This window comes from Acanthochromis polyacanthus, chromosome 13 (assembly GCF_021347895.1).
Source record: "Acanthochromis polyacanthus isolate Apoly-LR-REF ecotype Palm Island chromosome 13, KAUST_Apoly_ChrSc, whole genome shotgun sequence".
In the NCBI taxonomy this organism is placed as follows: Eukaryota; Metazoa; Chordata; class Actinopteri; family Pomacentridae; genus Acanthochromis; species Acanthochromis polyacanthus.
This window is the reverse complement of record NC_067125.1, coordinates 4,316,029-4,335,188: the sequence shown is the minus strand read 5'-3', so window position 1 is coordinate 4,335,188 and position 19,160 is coordinate 4,316,029. Positions and strand designations below refer to the sequence as shown.

Here is a 19,160-nt window from a genome sequence, read left to right as displayed (position 1 = left end):
AGGCATTTTAATAAAATTTTTATGAAGTATAATTAACATCTTAATGACATTTTATCAATAAATTTCAACATTTTATTAATAAAATTGTCTGTTTGGTCTGGAACCGATTTTTTTATTCAGACTAAACGTTCCTCATCAAATGTGTTTCCAAAATAAAACCATTTCATTTTCCCTGAAAGCTTTTATTCAACAAACTGTCGGGACTATTTCTAGCGGCGGATGGATCCACTGAGCAGAGGTTTAGAGACTCACGGTGAAGCTGTTGTTGACGTTCTTGGTGCTCGACTCGGCGACGCTGGCGTCCGTCAGGTCGACTTCGTCAAAGATGATCGACTGCGAGATGAGAAAAACTCCGTTAGAGCCGAGCTGCACCGATTGATCGTCAATCAGGTGATCGATTAATGCTGCTTCTCTCTGCCTCAGGCGACACTGAACTGATAACTGGATATTCATCAGCTAACAGCTACAGTGAGCAGCAGGTTGAGGCTCTTACTTTGGCGGTCTGAGCGTAGTACAACGTCCTTCCTCTCAGTTTGAAGTATCGTCTCTTCCAGCGCTGGAACGAATTCGTCTGTTTCAGGAGGTTTCCCTCCTTCAGAACCGTCTGAAACACAGAGAACGAATAAAGTCGAACACCAGGATGAGGTTCCACTGATCCTTTTACTGTTTAAAGTGAGGAATTTTTCTCATCTGAATCTTGACGTTACAAACACGTCAAAAAAAAAACACACATTGGGTTTCAAACTTCCAGACTGTCCTTGAACTCATCATTTGTGACTTTCAATTCAGTTCTTTCAGGAAAATTAAACAAATCTCAACTTAAAACTGATATTTTATTAAAACCACTTTTATTTTACAGCTCACATTTAAAAATTCACTAAAAATAAAGCAACCAGACTCTATAAAATAATTAAATTCTAGTCAGAACTAACTGACCTACGGTGAAAAATTCTGGTGAACTGCAGGCAGTGGACTGGATCAATACTGGATCAATAAATAAATGCAGCATGGCTCAGAAACAAACAGAGGAGCTAGTTGTTGGGGATCCATTCAGCATGGTGAAACATTTTCTACTGATGATGAGCAGAGACTCAGAACTGGACTAAAAATTGTTCAAAGGGACTCAAATTGTCCAAAATAAACTTAAAAATGCTCAATTTGAACACTTTTTGAGTGATTTTGCACAATTTTTAAGTCCTTTGGAACATTTTTCATCTTATTTTGGACACATTTGGAGTGGAGTCATTTTAACTAAGTTTTGAGGTACTGTGGAAAACTGTTGACTCCGTTTGGACACGTTTTGTGTTAGTCTGGACAAATTTCAAATCATTTTGGACATTTTTAGACTTGCAACTGGACTGAAACTTGCACAAAAATGACAAAAATTGTCTGAAATCACTTTAAAATGGTCAGTTTGAGCAAATTTTTAGTCATTTAACTAGATGTAAAAGCAGTAAGTAAATGCAGCATGGCTCAGAAACAGTGAACAGAGCAGCTAGTCGGAGACACATTCAGCATGGAGAAACATTTTCTACAAGCGACACACTGTTGAACAGAAAGTTTGATGGTTTCGCTTAAACACATCATGAAAGCACATAATCAAAAGTAAAAATCTTTATTTGTATATTTACGTATTTAATTGTTGTGAATCCTGACAGGTAAATATGTTGGTTAAACGTTTGTTTTCTCCTCATCTTTATTAAAAACAGTGAAGTTCCTGGTATTTATGCGGCACATCCACAACAACAGCCACTTAGTTGAGGTTTTCTCTAGCAGAAAAATATGATTATAAAATGAATTTATTTGAAAAACATCAAAACTCAGGTTAAGACTCAACAGTACAGAACTTATGTGTAAAATCCTACAAAAATTATATAAAATACAATAAAATATTGGCCAACAGCCTTCAGTATTTGTAATTATGTCGATTATTCTGATTAATTTAGGATTTAAAGGTCACAATCCAACAAAAAAAACAACATGAAAACCCAACAAATCCATGGTGTTCCTGTGAGCACGCTTCCTGTTTGTATTTTTATTTAAAACATATTTATATGAGCGCCAGTGAAGAAAAACGAGTTGTTTGTCAGGACCAGGCTCAGGAAGGGTGGGCGTCTGCCTCGACCAGCCGGGGTGATAAACAGATTAAAAACCATTCATTATTTAATATGGACTGGGATAAAGGTTGATATTTTTGAACTACTCTGCTTCATTGTAAATCCGTGACGTTTACAGAAAACTGAGCAGGAAGTTTATTCAGACGTGAAGTCGACACGTTTAGATGAACAGAACTGAAATATTTCACTTTAAAAAGTCATCAGAAGTTTGTTTTAAATTCCTGCAGCTTCTTAAATGTGACTTTTTTTCCCCCTCTAGTGAAGTAAAAACCTGAACTCTTCTTCTAGCTTCACCTCATGACTGCATCCTGATCAGATTAACTGATCGATCAGAAACCCTTCAGCTCTAAACGAACCCTCCGACCTTCAGTTCTGGACTTTCAGACGTTAAATCCTCCGGTGAAAGAAAACTCCACATAATTGGCAGCTTTTCCTGGAAAGAGCTGCAGGCGGCAGTTTAGTCGTCTTGTGACGCCGTCGGACAAAAGCGTCCATTCAGAGGCCGAAGCTTTAACTGATGAACGAGTTCAACAAAGAAACTGAAGCTGCAGGAAGTTTATGTTTCACCTTCGACTGCAGCAAAACAAACGTCTGAACGCCGTGTTTCACACATTATGCAGTGAATACATCTGATAATTTGGTCATTTTTCAGCTCGTCTGCAAACTAAAAAGGTTTTAATCTGTTTTTCTGGATCAATACTCTGCTGCTAGATGATAGCCTGACAGCTCAAAGATTCAGTCGTTTTTACATTTAACAGACCAAAGTGAACATAAATGAACGTTTTCTGAACTTTTTTTCATTCCAGACGTCTCCAACGCCATTCGAACTCAAGTTAAGAATTTAAAAATGATCATATAGAAATGATAAACTGAAGGGAATTAAAGACAACAAAATTATAATCTCATGTATAAATCAGGAGTCAAACTCATCTTAGTCCAGCTTCCACATTCAGCACAATTTGTTCTCCAGTGAGCAGTAAAATCAGAGCAAAATAACCTGTAATTAACCACAACTCCACATGCTTCCTCTGTTTTAGTGCAAAAAATGTTCACATTTAAGGAATTATCTTTTTACAAAACATCATGAACAACCTGAACTTTCTGAAGAAAAATAAATTCAGTTTCACCAACATTCATCCTCAGTTTATCATTTCCACATTACAACTTCCAGATCAGAGAGCGTCTACAAAGAAACACAACATTTAGTCACAGATATCTGGAGCTGAACACTGTTGTCTTTTACTTGATCAAAATGACAAAAGTCAGACAAAAAACGACGAAAATGACAAAAAAATGAGACACAAAATGACAAAGAATGAGACAAATGACATGGAACAAAAAAAAAAGACAAAAAGCTACAAAACAAAAAAGACACAAACGAGACAAAAAATAAAAAGGAACAAAACGACAAAATTCAGAAAAAAAACTACAAAAACAAGACAAAATATTACAAAAATGAGAAAGCGAAAAAAATGAGACAACATGAAACAAAACAAAAAAGAGACAATAAATTTGATAAAGTTACAGAGCGATACAGGATAAACGAAAACGAGACAAAAAACTGCACAAATGAGACCAATAATGACAAAAGCGAGAAACAAAATGACAAAGTTTACAAACAACACAAGTGAGACAAAACTACAAAAATAAGACAAAAACACAACACAATAAGGAAACACAAAACGACAAAAACATGAGAAACGACAGAAGTCTGACAAAACAACAAAAAGAAGACAAAATATTACAAAAATTGGACACAAACGAGATAAAAAGATGACAAAAAAGGAACAAAATGAGGAAAAAATAGACAAAAAAACACAAGCGAGACAAAAAGGATCACAATGACAACAACATGAGATACAGTGAAAGTCAGACAAAAAACAACAAAAATGAGACAAAACATTACAAAAAAATGAGACACAAAATGACAAAAAAATTCAAACGAGACAAAACAAAAAGATGAAAAACTGGACAAAAAGGTTTCAAAGCGACAAAAAAATGGAAAAAAAATAAACCAAAAAATACAAGCGAGACAAAAATTAGACAAATGACAAAAAAGGAACAAAAATGAGACAAAACATTACAAAAAAATGAGACACAAAATGACAAAAATCAGACAAACAACACGAAACAAAACAAAAAGATGAAAAATTGGACAAAAAAGTTTCAAAGCGACAAAAAAAAATAAACCAAAAAACACAAGCGAGACAAAAATTAGACAAATGACAAAAAAGGAACAAAACAACAAAGTCAGACAAAAAAACAACAAAAACCAGACAAAACATTACAAAAAAATGAGACACAAAACGACTAAAGAACAATAAACAGTCTAGTATTTTAGTTTATGATCCAAACAACTTGTCATGGTCTAGAAATTATTTTAAATTCTTCTCTGGAATTTTTACACTTTCAGGGCAGGATTGGACCCTCTGGAGGTTTTGGCCCACGGGCCTCATGTTGGACACCCCTGATCTATGAGAAACACTTGGATGGTAAAAGTGTCCTGGAGGAATGAAGGCACTGTGGATTTATGAAATGTTCTTTGAGGCAAATTGAATTACAGAAACCATTAAATTGATGTAATTTAATCTATTTTTTATTTTTCCCAGCAGCTAAACTCAAATAGTCACAGTTAATTTAAAAAAAAATTCAGCATTAGGAGACAGTTTCCTGGTTCTCTTGTTGAGCTTTATGTGTTTAAATGTGCTTTAACAGAAAGTATAAACCGTTTATCTGTGATTCAGGGACAGATTAAAGTCGTTCCTCTGCGTCTGAGCGCCTCCTTCCAGCAGAAACACTTCGTTTTTCCCACATGACTCATTCCTGGTGTTTTTGTCTCAGACTCTGAAAACAGCAGCTTTAAATAGAAACCCAGGCTCCAGCCAAACTTCCTGGACTTCAGCTGCCTTCAGGGGGCGCCGGAAACCACAGCATCCGAATCAATATGAGCCCAGATGCTGCCTTCAGGGGCCGTAGGAAACTAAAACATCAGCTGTTAATTAACACTCAGTTTATTCCATCTTTGAGTCTAGAATGTGTTTTATTCTCCCCCCCAAAAAATTCTGTTCACCTTTTAAAGATTTAGATGTTATTGTTGGTTCAACAATCAGCTACACAAGAAAATAAAGTTGTTTATCCCAAAACTTATAATTTTTGGGATTAATTTTAATTCCATATACAAGTAGAGTTTGAACAATTAATCTATTAGTGGTCAAACATTAAATTAATCTATTAATATCACAAAATTTGTTAAGAAAATATCAGAAAAATGTGCATAAAGTAACTAATTTATTTAAAAAAATATAACAAAAATGAATAATATGTCTGAGCATTTGCTAATAAAATTTAAAAAACTGTCAAAAAATTATTAATTATATAGAATATGTTAATAAAATACAATTAATCAGTTTGAGAATCTTTTACAAAAATATAAACAGTCTAAATTATCTGATTGGAGCTTCTTAAATGTAAATATTTTCAGTTTATTTCATTTTTCTTAACAGTAAACTTGAATTTCACCAACATTTCGCACTATTTTTGAGAATTTATAGACCGTGCAACTACTTTATTTTATAAAACATCTAATATTAGTCACAAAATGCTTAAATAATTTTAAACATGTGAAAATGTACTATTAAAATGGCTGAAATTATTAAAAGAAAACCTGCCTTTATTTATTTAAATTTCACTCGTTTCTGACATTTTGTCAGCCAAACAAATAGTCGATTAACTTAGAAAATAATCAACACATAAATTGACAACGGAGGTAATTCTAATTAAATCATTACAAGAAAAATGGAACAAATTGGAATAAACAGAAATTGTGTCCCACTAAAGGCAGAACAAAAAAAAATCCACTTTAGTCAGAAATTGAAGATAATGTATGCTGTCAAGGAGGACTGCTATTTTACAGCCAATTTATTCTTAATTGACTGATATTTTTGGACAGAAAACAGTAAAAATTGCTCCTTATATAGTTTGTTTATGCCGAAATTTTATAAATAAATCATCCTAACATCACCATATTACAAAGTTTGGAGTATTTTTAATTGAGAAAAAAAATCAGTTGCCAAAATAATTGCCGATACATTTCTTTCCGAGCTTTTAACTTGTCCCTGAATGCAGCAGCCCAGCAAACTCCTAAAATAAACTTTAACGTGCAACCACAGCTGTAAATAATCAATAATCAATCAGTGTTGTCGAATATTGATCAATAAATACAAGTCAGGTTCACAGATGAGTTGCAGTCCTGCTCAAATCGCTGCCTAAAGCGGCTTTAGAAGCAGACAAACGGCTGTGAACCGCCGCCGAAGACCGTTATGTCTCCCGGTGCCGAAAACTAACCGAGCATTAGAAGCCTTTAACCGGCTCCACCGCTCTCTCACCCCGACCTGGAGTCAGCCGTCACCCCGGAGCGCGGCTCACCTCTGACGCGGGGCTGCAGTGGGAGACGGCGGGGCTTCCCATCGGGCCTACGACCCTCCAGCTAGCAGGAGTTAGCATGTTTATCTTAGCCTTCAACTACCGGTGGAAATGTGTAAACGGCACAAAGAAACGACATTTATAACGTTTCTCTCTTATATTTATGTATTTTAACTGCTTTTATGACACTTTTTCTCCCCAAAAATAGTTGAAATTCGAGTTTGATCCGGATTCTTATTTAATTAAGTTAGCTAGAGGCGACGCAAACGGCTAAAAATAGAAATTTAAACCCAGTTATTTCCCACTTTAATGTTTCTGACATCAACTAAAATAAACTACTTGTTGATTACATTTCCCGTTAAGTCCCTTACAGAGTGTTAGTGTAACAGCTGTAGCCTCACCTCAAAATATCCCGTTTTCTCTCGAAGGAAGAAGCTCTGTGACCAAACTCCATTAAAAAATCCGCATAATTAAAACTTAACATTAATTTTTAGAAAAGACTCAAACAGTTTAAATTAAGTTTAAACTGTTTAAAGGTGCGAACATATCCAGTCTTCAGTTCGGCGTCTTTAACACCCACCGAGCAGCTTAGATTTACATTAAATTCCTCCTTCCTTTAAACGCCGTGCACTGCTCGTTAACGCCGCCTCTACCGGCACTGCTCTCCAAATTCTATTTAAAAATCCGGCAAATTTAAACTAACATTAATATTACAAGAGATCCGCAAAATGAAAACAAATAATAAACCAGTTCGAGGTGCAAACACATTCTGTCTTCAATTCGGCATAATTAACATCCATGAAGCAGCTCTGGTTTTAATTGAATTACCTTTTTTCTACAACGGTGTGCACCGTCTGATACCGCTGCCCCCAGTGGGTAGCGGAGGTCGGGGCAGCGAGTGAACGTGTCAAAGCGGGTGTAAAAGAAGGAATGTTAAAAACTGAGAAATACCGCAGAGTCTGGTGTGAGCCGGATAACAGAGTGGCTCTTGAATGTTCAGTAAAGCTTAATTTAAAATACTAAAACCCGTATTACACTGCTCATTAATAAAGGAACCGTTAAACAAGCAGATTTTAAAAGGGAGTTCCGTGTGCCGGTGTCTACCCCGCAAACAGCGGTGCACCTTCGGGGCCGTACTCGGCCCGCCCCCGCTACATGGAAACAGCCGCTGACCACCGACTCTTTCTCGCTGAACCCGCCGAAGCTCGGCCCCCCTCACCTTGCTGCGGATCTGGCCCGACGTGGACACCTTTCGGATGAGTTTCTGCGGGGTTCCGGGCTCCTGCTCCGGCTCGCTGTCCGATGACTCGTCCAGACACCGGGCCGCGGCGGACTCCGGTCCCCCTGCCTCCGCCATCCTTCCATAAGACCCCGAGGAGGAGCAGCCCGGGCGGGCATCGCCCCCCAGCGGCGGAGCCCGGACAGCGCAGCGACGGGATGAGAGGGGCGTGCAGGGACCTCTGCTGGTGGAGCTATGACATTACAGGCTATCATTATTATTAGTAGTAGTATCCTAAATTAATTATTATTATTTAATCATCTAGATTGACAGCAGGAAGTTGAGGCCTTTTGCTGACATTTCTCAAGGATTCAAGGATATTTATTGTCAGTGTATTTCTGCAATGAAACTTTGTTGACGCTTCCAAAAAAAATCCAAAAACAACATAGTATAACAAAACAACGAACAACTGTACAAAAAGTATTAAATACAAGTAAGTATTATAAAAAGTGTAAAAGTGTGATAGTGCAATGAGGTGCAACGTCTGCTTAAACAATGTCAGCAACAAAACTTTGGGGTCTCAGGCACGCCCCCTAAACCACCAAGTCCAATGGGTGAGAGAACCTCTCTCAGCTGTACACTACACAGCCCCCCCCCCCCCCCCCCCCCCCCCCCCCGAACATCCAGAAGGGAACATGGCAGGCAAATTAACGTCCCAACGGGGGCCTAAGACGCCTCCCATAGCGGCTGCGCTGGACCACCGTCGAGTCAGTGGGAGGAACCTGCAAAACAAGGCGCTTGTCAGAACAGTGGGGTCTCAGGCACGCCCCCTAAACCACCAAGTCCAATGGGTGAGAGAACCTCTCTCACCCATTGGACTTGGTGGTTTAAGGGGCGTGCCTGAGACCCCATAGTTTTGTTGCTGACATTGTTTTCGCGGCATTCTGTGTGTGGCTCGAGAAGAATAAAGTTGACTCACCAGCAACTAGCTCGTGTCTCCCTCTTCTTCGCCACAATTGCACATTAAAGTGATTATTGTCCATCAGTGAGTCTCTGTTTGAAAGCAGGGGGGTGTGGGAGGGAGGAGTAAAAAATCTGTCCAATACAATAAAATCTTCCAAAAAGTTTGGCTTTTGGTCTTGTCATTCTTTAGAATATTCTCCTACAAGTCTTAGGGATCATTCAGGTGTTTGTTTGCCTTTATGTTGCTTTGGTCAGCAGTGGTTTTGTCCTTTGAACTCTGCCATGGATCCATTTTTACCAAGTCAGTCATGAACTCTGACCTTAATTGAGACCCTGGAGGCCTGCAGGTCTTCAGATGTTCTCCTGGGTTCCTTTGTGACCTCCTGGATGAGTCGTCTCTGTGCTCTTGGGGTCGTCTTGGTAGTGAAGGTTACCGCTGTGGATAATGTCTCTCACCGTGGTTCTCTGGAGTCCTAAGGCTGTAGAAATGTCTTTGGAACCCTTTCCAGACTCATAGATGTCAATTGTTCTTGAAGTTGTTTGGATCATTTTGTTTCAGCTTTTTGAGATCTTTAGGTCGTCTTCATTTGGTTCTATTCAGGTGATTTCTTGATTGAACAGGTCTGGAGGTCATCAAGTTTGGATGTGGTCAGTGAAATTGAACTCGCTTTCCAAAAAATGTCATTAGCCACAGTTAATTCATGATTTAACAAGGGGGGCAATTACTTTTTCACACTGGGCCAGGTAGGTTTGGATAGTTTTTTCCCTTAAAACATTAAATCATTGTTTAAAAACTGCATTTTGTGTTTATTTTGGTTATGTTTGTCTAATATTTACATTTGTTTGATGGTCTTAAACATGTAAGTGGGGGAAATATTCAACAAAATAAGAATTCGAGAAGGGGGCAAATACTTTTTCACGGCGCTGTAGACGTAGATTCAGCCCATAGATCCAAAACTAAGGAAGTTCTGATGTTCACAGCTCATTTTAGAACCAAGTTCATGATGTTAGACGTGTTAGAAATCACACATTGATTCAGTTGTTTTGCTTTGAGTTTCTACTTTAGGACCTGAATTTTCAATCTCGTCTAAAGTTTTTGTATTCAATTGTCCATAAGAGGAAATACTCTGCTGTGTAATTTATAAATAATGGTTTGACTTATTCTAACTAAACGTTGTGTCTTTGTGATGAATCAAAGTTATGAAGACTGTTTGATTTGCTTCAGTTTTTCTGTTTAAATTTTGCTGTTTTTGGTTCAAAGGGGTTGAAAACTTGTAATATTCAGTTTCCTGTAAACTAGATGCTGCTTGTTTGTCCCAGTTAGACGCAGCAGCTCTTCCAGACAGTCATCATGACAGAGGCTCTGAGTACTACAGTATTACAGTACTACAGCATTACAGTACAGTAGCTGGGGCAGCGGTAAACAGACACTGTGAATGCTGCTGTGAAAGTGATGGAGTGCTGAGGAGGATCCAGCTGGCTCTGTTCTCACCCAGAGGAGCTGTTAATGTGAGCTGACCTGATTAGGACTTTAGAGGCCAAACTCATAATGCTCAGGTGTAACGCTAATCCCTGCCTGTATGGATGATGGACTGAAGCCCGTCACCGGATCCCTCTCAGACAAAATGCTCCACAGAGTCACTTTTATTAAAGCCTCATCCTGGGAACTGGGATGGGACGTCCATGTAGGTCAGCGGTGGAGGCTGCAGTCATGTAGGCCACCTGAGCAGCTGATACTCCCACATCCTGCCGCTTCGATTCCAGGAGCCCAAAAATCCTGGAAACTTTATCCGGAATCACTTCGGTCACATCATCACATCATGAATTTTCAACATTTCTGAAGATGTTTGAGGATGTTGGGACTTGAGATCACAGAAAGTTTCTTATAAAAATCTTCAGCTATGCTATGAGCTGTGTCTATCTTTGTCTACATCATGGCTCCACATGGACAAGAACTGATGGGAGAATGAAAAATGTGATAGACTTCAAAGTTCAACTAAAATCCAGTGAACCACAGAGTCAGCACCAATCAGGAGGTATAGAAGGAGTCATAGTACCACTAATCATGGCTGCAGTAGTCGTCCTCCTAAAGGGACTCCACAGACACTGAACCACTTTCATCATCTAGCTGTGGAAAGCAGCTGCTTCAGACTTGGTATAATGGTTATCAATGGAAATCAGAGTTTCACAAGTTATGAAAACACGTCATAACAAGGAAAAAAAACCTTGTTTGACGCAAAATCTTGAGATGAAACTTTGCAAAAGAACCAAAAGAACAAAGCCTGATGAATGTTGGAAGAACATTCCTTGGTCAGATGATCAGTTTGTGTCAGATGGAGTCCAGCATGTTTGGTGTGAACCTGACCAGGACCATCACAGTGGATGCATAGTCCTGACAGTGAAGAACAGAGGTGTTGGAGATATAGAGCAAGTTATGAAGAGGTTTTAGACAGTTTATGGACATGTTTTGGACTTGTTTTGAAGCAGTTTTGAACATGTTTTGAGGAGGTTTTGGACTCGTGTTGGACTCATTTTTAAGCGGTTTTGTAGAGGTTTTGGACAAGTTTTCTAAAGGTTATGAGGGTGGTTTTAAACATCTTCATAACGTCAACCTCTATGTTTGGAGGACAAAAAAATAAACCTTGTTTCCTCTTTGATGCAAAATTTTCAGATGAAATTTTGCAAAAGAACATAAAAGAAGCTAGATGAACGTTGGGAGAACATTCTTTGGTCAGATGAACTTGTTTCAGATCTAGTCCTGAATGTTTGGTGTGAACCAGACCAGGACCACCACAGTGGATGCATAGTCCTGACAGTGAAGAACGGAGATGTTGGAGAGATGATATTTATAGATGAATGTCCTGATAAACCAACATACTGGCTGACTAGATGACTCGCTGTCCGCAGAAGGCTGAAGAAGAGGAATATTCCAGCAGGAGAACCAGCTAAAGAACAACATCACCCAAGAACAAAGACCTGGACAAAGATACTCTCACTTCTGTTGTCTTCTGTAACTTAAATCCACATGGATAATGTACCCTGTGAGCAGTTTCTGGACAGGTCGTTTCTACTTTTTCCTACTAGTTGTTCATATGTGGCCTGATTTGAATCTGATAGAAAAACTTCGGGGTATTTTGAAGAGAAGGTCGAGCAAAACACAACCCCTAAGGCAAAGAGCAGCTGAAAAGAATTACAGAAAATCATAGAAACTGATGGAATCCTCCATGAAAAGCCTTCTGAGACTCGGTGGCCCGTCTTTTCCTTTCACTGTTTCAGGAAGAGATGTTGTGTGACTGTAAATGTTGCATAAATGATGGTCAGACGGTGTTTTCTGGGTCACACATTACATGTAACCCTTAAAAAATGACTGTAGAAGATTCCTGATGTGGAAAATGTGTGCGGTCACGGAGACGTGACACCTGCCTGTTGGAACGAGGACACATTATGCATCAAAGACAAAGACACAAAACACAGGCCTACTTCTTACTCAACACACACACGCTGACACACCTGAGGGGGCGGGGCCTGCGGTGGGCGGGGTCCAGGTGTTTTATTAGCCGCTGCGTGACAGCCGAGCTCAGCTGTAGGAGAATCTGCAGAGACGCAACGAATCGGTGAGTTTGATTTAAATCCATCTTCAGATTAACGGCAAACTGTGATAAAATATCAGATTAATGAAAGAATAATTATTAAAAATGATTAAATAAAGCAACGTACGAAGGCTGAATAAAAAACACACAGCTGGAACATTTAAACATCAAATTTTATATTTATTTTATACAAAACATTAGATTCATGGTTTAGATTGTTTTTAAAAGCCGCTTATGACTCACATTCTAATGTTTTTTTTATTTTTCTGGTCTGTAAAGCACCTCTAAACTCTTAGTTTAATATTAATATTATAAAAACATAAAATATAATTAAGTTAATTAAGCTTTACAAAATTTATAAATGTATTTCTGTGTTGTTTGTTCTACAGGTGTTAATCACAGATCAAACTGTTTAGATAACTAGTTTGTTTATGTTTTAAGACTTTCAATGAATGTCTTTCATCAACATTTTTTCTCTGAATTAGTAATTTATAAAACACCTTTAAAACAACTTTGCTTTCCAGGCGTATTAAGAATCAGACTGTTGCTCCAGAGAAAAGCTTAAAAATGAATTACTATTATTTTTTTAAAGAAAAGTTTAAATATTAACCATACAAAACTTAATAATAATAATAATAAGTTCTAGCAGAAAGATGTTTTATATCCACATTAAATACAGTAAATGGATTTTATCATCACACACTATAAATGAACAAATTATTATTTAAAAACACAGATATTTGATGTTATTTTGTTTTTTTGGTCCATTTTTTCCATCAACGTGTAGATTAATACTTATATAAAAAATAATTTGTAACTCTAATTTGACAAAACAGGATAAATCTGTAAAATTACAGCTTATACAAATGATTTAGCAATTTTTAATCCTCATCCAAACCTGATATTTTACAGATTTCCCTTCATTTGTTTAGTTACAGATCATATCGAGTAAAATCACTCAACAAAATGTATTTATTTACACACTGACCATCAACAAAACAGGACAAAACTGTAAATAATGTGCAAATATCTGTCAAATAATGATATTTTGGGGGATTTAGATGTGGTAAAAAATTGCAATTTTACAGTCAAATGGTGTAAATTACTATTTTGAAAAATATAATGTTGGTATAATTTACATTTTTGTGGTTAAATTAAAGCTTCTTTATGTGATTTTACTCAATTATCTGCAAAAACAATAGTAAATTGTTAAAGACAGTTTGTCTTTCTTAAGACCATGCCGACCTTTCTTCTTCACGTCCTCTTGGCGTTGGCGCACCTCACCGTCGTCACGGCGATGAACCACATTATGCCCCGGACTACGTGGATGGAGCCGAACTCCTCGCTTCCTCTCCCCGGACCCTACCCACCCACCAACCTCCTTGACTGTCAGGCGATGAAGGAGTCTGGCGTGCCCCCTGCACAGATGCCCTGGTACTGCCTCTGCACACACTGCCAGAACAACAAGGGGCCCAAAGGGGACCGTGGGGACCGAGGCCTGCCAGGTGAGACTACGAGTCCAGCAGCCGTAAACCCAGAACATCGTGCAAGACCTTAATGCTACATCTTCACAATAAACTAAAAACAAGTTTCTAGTCTAATAACGAGTGTCCAAAAGAGGTTGGATTTACCCTCCTAACCTCTTAGGACTTTACAGAACAGTTTTATGTCTTCACATAGAAAGATTTAAATCCTGAACTAACAAAAACCAGGATGAGGGGTGTGTAGTGAGGCGTCGTCGATCCAGGACCAGGACATGTAGTGAGATGATCCTTTTCTAGGACCACGTCGTACAGTGAGGTGGTCCTGATCAAAGACCACTATGTGTAGCGACACAGTCCTTATCCAGGACCAGGGTCATGAGGCGGTACTTCACCAAGGCAGAAGCGTAATGAGAAGGTCCTGATCCAGAACCAAGTTGCTTAATGAGACAACATTTTTCCAGGGCCAGGACACATAGTAAGATGGTCCTGGACCAGGATCAAGTCATGTAGTGAGATGGTTCTGAACGTGGACCCGATATGCAATAACAGATCCTGATCCAGAACCATAATGTGTAGCGAGGTGTTCCCTGACCAGAACCAAGTAATGTAGGGAGGTGGTACAGACTGCATTTCTGTCACACTCCTTCCAGCAGCAGAGTTGCTCATATTTCTACATTCATCATACGTACTTTAATGTAACCAGTCTCTGTCCCTCTGTCAGGTGCCCCTGGTAGTCCTGGAAGAAGAGGAATGACGGGGTCCCGAGGCCCTCCAGGTTTCATGGGAAGACCAGGACCTAAAGGTAACTGGCATCCTGCTGTTTGTTTCATGTGGTTCTGCTGTTTTTGCCACTGCTAACGCTTTCCTCTGTGGTTTGGTTGGACTTCAGGACAGAAAGGAGATGAAGGGGAGAAGGGGGGCATGGGGATTCAGGGACCACCGGGAGTAAAAGGAGACCGAGGCTTCAAAGGTGAGAGATGCAGCAGGTATCAGGTACTTTGGCCCGTAAAGCGTCAAGTTTAGCTCCTGACTGGGTTTCTGTTGATCTGCAGGTGAAAAAGGTATACAGGGCTTTGAGGGTCGTCAGGGGGACCCGGGTGCTAAAGGAGACGATGGCATCTGTCCAACTGACTGTAAGGGCATCATGGGCCCATCAGGGGAACCCGGTCTGCCTGGTCCTGTCGGAGACAGAGGTCTCAAAGGTGCCAAAGGGATGGAGGGTGACAAAGGTATGAAGGGAGACATGGGTAATATGGGTCCGCCTGGCACACCTGGACCAATGGGTCTGAAAGGAGACATGGGTCCCAAGGGGGACTGCAACTGTACAGATGGAGCAGATGGACAGAAAGGGGACAAAGGGGACAAAGGAACCAAGGGGGTCCAGGGAGGGATGGGTCCTGTAGGGCAAACAGGCCAAAAGGGTCAGAAGGGACACATGGGGGATATGGGGATGATGGGTCCTCCTGGTCCCTGCATGCCCGTTATCCAGTCTGCCTTTTCTGTAGCGCTGACATCCAGCTTCCCCCCACCTGACACCCCCGTGATTTTCTCCCACGTTTACTACAACTACCAGGGGCATTATGACGTAATGACTGGTATCTACACCGCCCCCATCAATGGCACCTACATCTTCAGCTACCACCTCACCATCTACGACCGAATCCTGAAAGTCGGCATCTTTCATAACTATTATCCGGTGGTGAAAACTACGGGGACATCCATGTTAGGGACTGTATCGCACACCGTCATCCTTCACTTGTACAGGGGTGACAAGGTGTGGCTCCAGGTGAAAGATACGCGTACTAACGGCATGTACGCCGGCAACGAGGCCAGAAGCACCCTCTCTGGCTACTTGCTCCACCCTGATCGCTGTGATATGGCCTTACCCAGAGGGCCTATGCCAACAGTGCCCGACATGGGATACGACTGGCGCAACAACGGGACCACAACTCCTTCACCTACCACCACAGCATCCCATTAGATTCAGTGACGAATAAATTGGTTGCCTGTAGAAGGAGCCAAATAAATTATTTTACACCAACACAACAAGATGATTTTTTTTAAAAACAGTGCAAACATTAGACAAACCACCAAGCATCCTCAGCCCTTCATGAAAAAAGATATAGCAAAGACTATCAAGACTAAACAACAACATGAGAATTACATTTTAAAATTTTTTTAATCAGTTTCAATCAACCTCTAATGAAACTATGTTCAACCAACATATTGAGTTAGGGGAATTAGCTTTTCCTCTAAATTTAAAAGTATTTTTATTATCAGTCTTACCTATGGAAGTTCAATTTCTTTTACTCCTGATCTGATCCGTGCCATTGATTGTTTAGTATCTGCCGAAAACATTTTCCTGGACAATTCACACTTAAAGTATTATAGATTAGCTGTAGTACCACTAGGTGGAGCCACTTTCAATTTAATACTGCAGCAACCAGAGGAAGCATCACTCAGACTTGGCTGTTGATTAGCAGTAAGCATTGTGTGGGTTTAGCTACTAACCAGGCGCCATGACAACGTATTCTGTAATGCTTAGTGAGCTCCGGTCAACACTTCAGCTCAGGAAAAATGTCCAGTGTGATTAATTTGTACTATAACTGAATCAATATCTGATTAAAATTGCTGCTTGAATTAGGAGAACTGCTCAAATTCATAACACGTATGACTGCCAGCATGAAGAATCAGGATTAGATTTGGGCTGACAACAATCTGTTTCTTCAGCCCCAACTTTAGGCTTGGATGGGGGATCTTATGTGACATGTCCACTGGAGTGTTTTCTAGCATGAACAGTTGCGCTACTTCCCAACTTTAGTCTCTTAAAGGGCAATTGAATTTGCCCCTCCTACAACAAACATTGGCTGCAGCTAATTGGAGAAATACTTCATTCATGGGACCAACATGGCGGCTTTTGAAATCCCAAAATTGGTTCCTAAAAACATTTAAGATGATGAATAAACTGTACAATTGCTGAATCTGTCTCGTTTTACATCTAAAACAGCTAGTTTATAAGTTTTGGGGAGTTTCTGGGTTGCTGAGTGCCAACCGTATGCGCCAACTCTCAAAACACAACGCTGCTAACATTCAATGCGTAGCTGCACTTCGACAATGAATGAGAAGTGTAGAAACAACGGATCCTGTGGACACGTACCATGAGCTAGTTTTAACCATCTGAAAATGTCCAAGCTCACCAAGATAGTTGACAGGACCTGAAATCCTGAAGTCAAGATGAAGAAAAAATAAATTATCAAACAAATTTGAAGTTAACTTAACTTAAATTAAGCTTGAAATAACAAAAGTTTAAGTTTAAATGACACACAAAGTTAAGTTGATGCATCGTAGATTGTTTATCTTGCAATCAGACATAGTAGAAATAGGTCCCCTTTGAATTAGTTAAAAGAGAGTTCATGAAACCAAGAAAAGTTCCTGTTCCTAACAGCATCGGAATATTCTTTCACCTGGAACCACAGAACCCTGGTAGACTTAAAGTTATGTTAGAGGACGTCTTCAGATCCGTGCTTCATCTGGTCTATGGTTCATTTAGAGCAGCTGGTCATCGGTCTGGCCACAAAGGAGGCGATCCAACCTCAACTCCATGGACTACAAAGATCCTCCTAATGAGTTGTGGGCTTTGAATTGTGGGTTGTGGACGGGTGAAATCAAGGAGCCAAACAACAAAGCATGAAGCCTTTTTCATATCTGGGTTGATAGCAGATTGTTCAGGACGTCTTTCCACCGCAGGAACTCACACCGAGGTGATGATTAAGGTGTAGAATCTAACATCTTCGACTGTGACGTGAACTCAAAGAACCCAAAAAACAAATAATAGCTTCTAGATCAGAGGAAGCGTCACTCAGACTTTGTTGTTGGCAACCAGAGAGCATTGTGAGGGTGTAGCTGCTAACTGGGCATCATGACAAAGTCTTCTGTGGCCCTTAATGAGCTCTGGTTGGTGGTAAACCACATAACTCCAGTTCTAGAGATTTGTTAAGCTCACCTATAGGTGTGTTTTATGTTGATGTTAGGAAAGACAAGATGTATTTTACTGCATTTTTACGGTGTTAAAACTGTAATTTAGTTTATCAGTTAATTACATTTCCAATTTCCCAACTTGTTTTATACAAAGGATAGAACAAGTTGTGAACATTTATTCAAAGGCAACGATGTTTGATCAATTATAGTCTACCGAGGAAAAAAATAAATTGGGTATCAAAAAAATGTTCCAAAAATGTCATAATAGCTCATCTGAGGGCATCAGTATGAATTTATTCTTAATATTACGACTCTAAACAGGTTTGTTTCTTTAGTTTAGCTTTCAGCTTTTACAGTAAAAATCTTGTTTTTGACTCCAGGAAAATGACATCAGACTTTAGCGTTTCCATAGTATTTTGGAAGAACAGTCTGTTTGCTGATAAAAGTATAACCAAAGTCAAGATCTGCACAGCGGTTCATGAGGGCTGCTTTAGAAGTACGAACGCCGGAGTCGGTACGTTTTCCTCCCTGAATGAGTTTCTACAGGGACGGCTCTTGGGGTTGGAAAATCTAGAATAGTTCGGCTAAGTTCTTGCAATGGAAAAATGTCCTAATGAGGGGACAGAACTCTGAGTGAAAATCCACCCATCCAGACCAGAGCAATCGATCTGCAGGTCTGAAGACGCCCTCGGCTGAGATTTGCTGTTTTGCACGACAGGCTTAGTAAAAGCTCAGACACACAAAGCTGTGTCATTCAAAACCCTGTGAAGTCAAAGTGTTTGTGCCTGAAGCTGGTTCTGTTTGGAGGCTTTGCTCTGCTCAACTTTAATCCCACTTTGATGATGTGAAACAGAAACCGTCACGTCTGAGTGTCGCCGTTCAAACACACCTTCACACCGCTTTAACAGATAGAACTGTCTGAAGAAACATGTTTAAAGACACATAAGTAAAACCCCTGAACTTTTCTGACTGGACAGTTAGACAGACAACAACAAGTAGATACAAACCTGGACATAATTCAAACTGGCCACAAATACTCATAAAATGACCACAAAGAAAAGGCAAACAATAAGAAAATGATTAAAAAAGATGCAAAATGACCACAAACAGACTAAAAGCGACCACAACAAGACACAAAATGACTGAAAAAAACACTAAAAGAACTCAATGGGACACAAACTGCCAATGAAAAGGCACAAAATGACCACAAAGAGACTAAAAACATGAACAAAGATAGGCTAAATGACCACAAGGAGATCAGAAAGTGACCAAAAAGGATGCAAATGACTCAAAAGACATTCAAAGAACTCCATGGGACACAAAATGACCACAAAGAGACACAAAATATCTCAAAGACACCAAAAACAACCACAAAGAGGCATAAAAT

At 39.5% G+C, this 19,160-nt stretch overlaps 2 protein-coding genes across 2 annotated transcripts; one reads left to right on the top strand and one right to left on the bottom strand.

Moving 5' to 3' along the window:
* On the bottom strand, positions 1-7,960 carry LOC127536735 (diacylglycerol kinase delta-like). Its single transcript, XM_051957947.1, has 3 exons — positions 7,759-7,960; positions 494-604; positions 1-333 (listed from the first exon to the last, which is right to left on the bottom strand). The coding sequence occupies exons 1-3, from the start codon at positions 7,894-7,896 to the stop codon at positions 241-243; spliced, it is 342 nt and encodes a 113-aa protein (XP_051813907.1). The 5' UTR covers positions 7,897-7,960; the 3' UTR covers positions 1-240.
* Positions 7,961-14,716: 6,756 nt separating this feature from the next.
* Positions 14,717-16,034, top strand: LOC110967525 (otolin-1-like). Its single transcript, XM_022217170.2, has 2 exons — positions 14,717-14,765; positions 14,848-16,034. Exons 1-2 carry the CDS (start codon positions 14,717-14,719, stop codon positions 15,774-15,776), a joined length of 978 nt encoding a protein of 325 aa, XP_022072862.2. The 3' UTR covers positions 15,777-16,034.
* The last annotated feature ends 3,126 nt before the right edge of the window (positions 16,035-19,160 follow it).